The sequence below is a fragment of the Bombus terrestris genome, chromosome 13, assembly GCF_910591885.1.
Source record: "Bombus terrestris chromosome 13, iyBomTerr1.2, whole genome shotgun sequence".
In the NCBI taxonomy this organism is placed as follows: Eukaryota; Metazoa; Arthropoda; class Insecta; order Hymenoptera; family Apidae; genus Bombus; species Bombus terrestris.
Window position 1 is genome coordinate 4,903,784 of NC_063281.1, and position 6,991 is coordinate 4,910,774.

General features: G+C 30.5%; 1 protein-coding gene across 1 annotated transcript; it reads left to right on the forward strand.

Moving 5' to 3' along the window:
- The first annotated feature begins 260 nt into the window (after nt 1-260).
- LOC100648472 (endocuticle structural glycoprotein SgAbd-1) lies at nt 261-6,560 on the forward strand. The gene is made up of 3 exons (XM_003394681.3): nt 261-452; nt 2,537-2,670; nt 5,503-6,560. Exons 1-3 carry the CDS (start codon nt 441-443, stop codon nt 5,768-5,770), a joined length of 414 nt encoding a protein of 137 aa, XP_003394729.1. The 5' UTR covers nt 261-440; the 3' UTR covers nt 5,771-6,560.
- Nucleotides 6,561-6,991: the final 431 nt, after the last annotated feature.

The following is a 6,991-nucleotide window of genomic DNA, read 5'->3' on the forward strand; positions in this document are numbered from 1 at the left end:
TGACCCCGTGTTATTATCTATTATCTATTATACTTTGTTTAGAAACCTTCTTTTGTTATAAATTAGCAAAATTAAAGTATATAAATATATGTAAATGCGTAAATACCTTGCCAATCGGCAATATTCGTTAGGAACGCAATCGCTACCCTACTTATAGATTATACGAATAGATGAAACATATTTTTTCCCCTTCAACTTGTTTGAATCAGTGGCGGGGCGGGAAGGAAGTAGAAGCATAGGACTGTGGCGACTATAAAACCTCATCGTAATCCGTCTGATGTCGTACTTCTAAGCACTACAGGATAGGACGAACTCTTATCACGTGTCTTTTCGAAGATCAAAGTGGACCGTGATTGAATATTACCTTTAAAAAATCGTGTCGTGCCAGGTGGCTTCGTGACTAATCAAGGATTTTCAACCTTTGCTATTGCGTAGTCATCATGAAGATTTTTGTGAGTGCAATGTATTACTCTAATCCCATTATCTTCGACTTGTTAGTCAATACTAAAATACGTAATCCTTAAGATACTTCAAAAATATCTCTATAACTGTAACAAGGGGAAATTTGGAAAATGTTACGAAAATTTTGTTCGTTATTAAAGTTATTAAATATATTATATCATATTTTAAATACGCATTAATGCAATTCCTGTGACGAGGTACGGTTCTTAAAGAACTTGTTCCTACTGAATAACTTTTACAATGAAACCAAATAATCAACGTCTTTAATACATGTTCTGTCTTAACATTTTCTAAACAACCGACAATTACAAACATTTAACGATTCTGAACCTATCGATTAACAAACACTGTCATTCCCATTATTAACGTCCACTAAAAAACAAATAATCTAGTGATATGTTTATCGGTCAAACATAAACGTAAACGAGTAATGTTGTTTGCTTTTTCTTAAAATTCATCTAGCAATTCATATTCCCTAGCAATTACAAACATATCGACAGCATCGATCAAGTTATGAAAAATTGTTAGAATCGTTAAGGATCCCAAATGCTATACGCATCATTTTCTAAATATACTATAAATTATGTGTAATGTATGTTACATATTGTAAAATATCGTTTTAATATTATACAACTATAAAATTATAAAGTATGTTTTAGTATATCTTGACTTATTTGAGACGCCTTTCTTCCAAATGTCTCGTAGTTTTGTTTCGGCGATTTCAATAATAATTTCAAAGCAATACATGATGAATAAAACGTTGCACTACCAAAGATAACTTACGTTTAATCAGAGATCGATCTGTACAACAATAATTATATTTAATGTAACATACATACGTTCAAATATAAAATTAACTATTTAACTTCACGTACATTGCACAAGCTCAAGAACACAACATTATTTTACAAACTTGGAATTTTAATTATACAATTAAATTTAATCGCGTCACTGACTTAATTTCGTAAGTACGTTAAAATTGTGTAGATGTATATGAGAGACAGACATTTATGCATATCGCATACATCGCATTTATTGAATTCGATTTCTATTAAATAATAAGATTTCCTTAATAATGTAATATAATTAGTGTTAGACGAACAGATCGATAAAGAAGATAAAATACGCAGCGCATCAGATGCATATAATTATTCATAACTTACATAGCTGTCTGCCCACGTGCGATTCATTCTATTAGTTCTTCTTTGTTATTAATATACGATCTATGCAGTTGGGCAAGTACGCTATTCTGTGTGAAAAGCAAAGTCAATTAAAAACGTAGATATATCTACAAATTAATTATTATGTTATTGCAAAATGAGAAATACTCTTCCCACCTTTTCCAAAGATATTTTCATATTAACATTTCACACGGCTCTGAAAAATATTATTACTATTTATATCTAGGAAAACTGTAATTAGTTTGCCACTTATCCCAAAAATATATATACAACTGAATGAAATATTAATTTATAAACCTGTCAATAAAAAATAATCAATTCCACGCTGCGTTGAGAAATCGAAGCGAAGTTTATCATCGTTTTCTTAACAGTTTATATCTTTGTCACAACTTTTTATTAAAACACTTACGAGATTCCCTTCGTATCAAGAATATTTCTCTTTTGTCATTAAATATCATTTCTACGTCGAGCTAATATGACAGGCGATACTTTTTAAACATACGCATATGTATGTACATAATAGATCATCTATTTTTTTCGTGTACTTTCAAGGACGCACGAATCGTCCTATGCCTCGCTAAAGTTTGTTAATCGAAGTATAATAAGGCAAATAAAATTGACATTTATTTTCTTCTCTTCTGAAACATTTAAAACGTAACCTTTTCTTAAATTATAATTGTCTCCTCCGAATCTCATTTCTATAGACATTTTTGTGCGCGTGATCAACCGTTTCATTCTCCTTAAGGAAAAATATAACCTTTAGGTATAATAAATTGTTTATTTCATAAAGACTAACATATCCAATACATAGTGTAAATAATATGGAAACCAGTAGTCGAATTTAAAACAGATAGCTTTAAAAGGCACTTAAGCTCATTTACGTTTTCTCTTAGGTTTTTTTGGGATTCACAACGATGGTCTGTGCACAATTCAACAGATACCCGTACAACCCTGACTACTACGGTCGACGTTTCGCTATATTACGACAGTCACAAGATTCTTCTCCCGATGGATCGTATTCCTACAGGTGAGATCGTCCTTCCACATCGTCCTGAACGTCGACAGAGCGATAAGCGTCGTCGAGGTACGTTTCCTCAAAAGCAATCTCGACACGCTCGAAGAGGCTCGCTTATAATCTCAATCCTAAAAACATTTTGTCATCTGTTCACGTCATTCTTTGTTTCAAGTCTATTATAGGTTCTGGATTCCTCTTACCTTATTTTATTACCAGGACCAAACCAATGACCAAATGATTTATCATAATATTATAAATATATCAACTACTTTATATTTCATAACTTTCACTAGAAACGTAAAGTCTATGTGGAAGAAACAGTACGTACACCGTTCGAAAATAGAAATCGATAATGTAAGTTGATTGAAAAAATTAGCAAATGAAATATTGCGTTAACGCGTGTCTTAGTGGATTTTAATGATATGTCATAAAATGTATACGTAATTCTGTATATATGAAAAACGTATCAAAAATGTGCAAAATTACGTACATATCATTAAGAAGAATAGAGAGAGAAAGAGAGAGAGAGAGAGAGAGAGAGAGAGATAGAGGCAAAAAGTATAATTTTATACTTACTGAATTTTTACCCCTTGCAAGCATCTTTCTTCTTATGATTAATTAAACATGCGCGATATTCATATTCCTTTGATTCTATGATAACATTACAGTAATATCTTGCTAGGCATATAAAAATCGGTAACTACTATTATGAAGTTATAAAACTTGTACGTTTGAAGATATTGTAGAAACGTCTGCCTACGTATCCTATCTATTATATTCGTTCTATCTCCCACGCTGGAGTTTGATTTTCACGAAGTAATTATGTAAATTTGCGCATCTCGGGTATGTCCCTAACAGTTTTTGTTACATTCTGCATTACAACATTATGTTCAGGTTAGATAGATAGCAACAAATTTCACAAATTTCAAATGTATTTTCTAACCAATTCAGGAATAGAACATGTTGTTAATGATTTAGTCTTGTCGCTTTTTCATTGCAAATATGTCCATCCGTTGATGCAAAATATAGCATAAACGATAACTTTGATTCGAAAGACTACAACAAATTTTACACAGTTAACCGGTATTTGGCGGTTTGTGTAGTAACTTAACTTTCTATTGCACTTGGATTTTCCCAACCATAATTAAATACGTTAAGGTCATGAACAAATCTAAGGTCAAGTTAACATCTATTCTTGTCAAACACTCGAATAATTTTGATTCCTTAAGTGTTAATAATTATTATAATTAGTCTAACTTATCTTGTGATAAAATGTTCGTGACTTTAGATAACCTTAACGTAGCTGTTTAAAATTATTGGAATTAACGTTGAAATATTATCTTCTTTGTTCTTTGAATATAAAACTTTTGAATATAAAAATATCGATCTTTGTATTTAATTGTTTCAATATTATTTCTAATATTATACATATATACATACTTATATATACAAGTTGTATATTCTATTACATTCTCACTTTTAAAATATTCTTATTTACTATTAAATTCTATTCCATATACTATTAAATAATATACTATTAAATTCTACTAATTATTTATTAAAATACTAAATTAGTTCTTTTGATTATCATAATATTTAAAAATATCAATTTGTAATCTAAATCCTATCAAATTCTATGTGTTCTCTCTTCACTTATAGAAACCTTATATATTGCATGTATTAATTCATATATTTTTACTTAAAAATATTAGAACTGCAAATATTTGGAAGTAGATGTTTATCAATATTTTGTCTTATTAATACGTTATTTATCTTTGTTGTGCTAGTAATTTAAAGAAAATAATTATTTCAATTGATAAACGTAACACACAAAGATAATACATGAATTCTGAAAAATATATATGATATAATTTTCCAATATCAATTAGATTTTCCAATTTTCCATAGCTTGTTCTGTTAAATGCAACGCACGAACAAATACAAATTTAAAATGAAGAGTACGGAAGCGTAAACAGAGAAGTGAAAAAGAAGGAAAGGAAGGACTTACAGGATATTCAGCTGTGAAAAGATATATAATTAGCTTTGATGTTAATCATTCGTGTTAGTCGGCTGCGCAGTTAGCAATAATACATTACACAATAGAATAATTACGATCGACCTACCTACTTACCTACCTACCTACCTACTTGGTAGCCGCTGTCTACTTACTGTACGTACAATGTACAATCCGAAGATCGCGCCTAGAACTTGGCCTCTCCTATGTCATATAATGTTTACCGAATCGGGTCAACTACCAACTTTGTCTTGCATTTTAGAGGTGGTACTTTTACAAAACGACAACCCTTCAAAAAATAACCAGTATTGATCTCTTTATAACGAATCGGTTTCACATTTCACATGTATAGTAACTTCCTATTAATTATCAACTCATACCTAATCGGCATTTGGTCGAGTTAAAGTATACTTCGCAAATCTTCAAACTCGATTTTCTAAGGAACGAAGCGTCGTATGAAAAAATTTTGTCTTTTACTTTCTACTTATCTTTAATATCAATTTATATTTATAACAATCGATCTTTTCCTTTATTTTCTTATGGAAGTATACTAATATAAACTACAATATAGTTATAACGAAATACATTTGTTGCACCGAAATAAGATTATAAACCAACACAAAATTTTATTTATAATATACACGATAAATTAATTCACAAAACTAGAGAATGAATATTTGAAAATGAGTATTATAATAATATTATAATGTTATACGAAAAAAATTGCATTATTCTTTTCTAGCATTTTTTTTTTTTTTTTTTTTTTTTTTTTTAGCTCGAAAAAGCACGGTATGGAAAAGTTTCTAAATTATCTATGTACATTGTTATAGTTACGATACAGAAAATGGCATATCCGTAGCAGAACAAGGCGTTCCAAAGTTTATTGGACCAAATCAAATTGAATCTGTACGAGGACAATTTAGTTATACCGCGCCAGATGGTACGCCGATTTTGGTTACTTACACTGCTGACGAGAATGGTTTTCAACCTAACGGTGCACATTTGCCAACACCACCACCGATTCCAGTAGCGATACAACGTGCTCTGGCTCATAACGCGGCTCACCCTGAAGAAGAAGAACCCTATAGAAGATACTGATCAAGATGAGACACGTACTAGCTATCGGAAGCTCATGTATAATAAATTGGAACAATACAACATAGACGAAAGAAGACTTTTACAACCGTAAGCGATAATCCTTGATAAATTTCTAACATGCGATATCTGAATGCGTGTGCATTCCCGTAAATTCAGTTTATTCAATCTTTGTGTTTTAAATGTAAGAAAACTGATTGAGATTTGTCGTTATAATTTTGAAACTCATAACAAGCGATTAAGTTTCGATACAATGATCTTAAGATACTTATGATTAAAATTGCGCATTTCAAAATATCGATAAAGTTAAAATAAGATTCTTGCGAAAATATTATTAGGAGGTTGTTTACTGAATTTATGCAATTTCGTAAGGTCTCGTGTCATAAACGACATTTCCAGTTGTGCATCAAAGTATCAAATATACTTTCTATGTTGTGTTGTCTAATATCGTTATCTAATCTACTGATCATATTGACCTTGTTCTAAATGCCTGCCACGAACATCATGTACTAGAATGTCGCTTTATAAATCTTAATATGAAAAGACTACTGCTAATTTTAGTAGACTTGTATTTTCTATGTCCTTCAATCTCGTTTATTATACGTTATTTCTTTGCACGTAATACAAGTAACTTTTATAAGTGTACTATTTTTATGTATACCGACAAAGGTGCAAAGAAAATGGATGAAATAAAAGAATTATGAAAAAGGAAGAGGGGGAGGAATACGTTTTATTTTACACTTTATTATAATGTATATTATGTATGTATAAATAAACATTGATATTGCGGTCATTCGTGTGTTGTATACTTTTTACTGTTTGATTTTACTAAAAAAAACAACGAGATGCTTAAAAGGAAAAATAAATAAATGTGCACTCATGATTATTTATAACAAGAACGAAAGCAAGTTAACGCATACTACTAGTTAACTACTAGTTATATGATTTAAAAGTAATTTTGGAAAAATGACAGTATTCTTTCGGTAGCTCTGATCATCTCGCAAGTGTTTTACTACATACTTTTCATAATTTAAGCTATATCGAAATAAGTTATACAAACATATTATTAGCTACACTAACTCGTAAGCATCCTCCGTATGCCAAAAATCATCGTTGTCCATGCTACGAATACGCACTTAAGGCGCTAGGCTACTAGTATCTTGGAGCGAACAAAGAGCGAATATCTACGTAGCTTAGAGTTCTAGAGCCTCTAGAGTATTTAGT

Coding starts and splice junctions, on each gene's coding strand:
- LOC100648472 (XM_003394681.3), top strand. Junction 2,671..5,502: donor GATGGATCGTATTCCTACAG/GTGAGATCGTCC, acceptor ACATTGTTATAG/TTACGATACAGAAAATGGCA.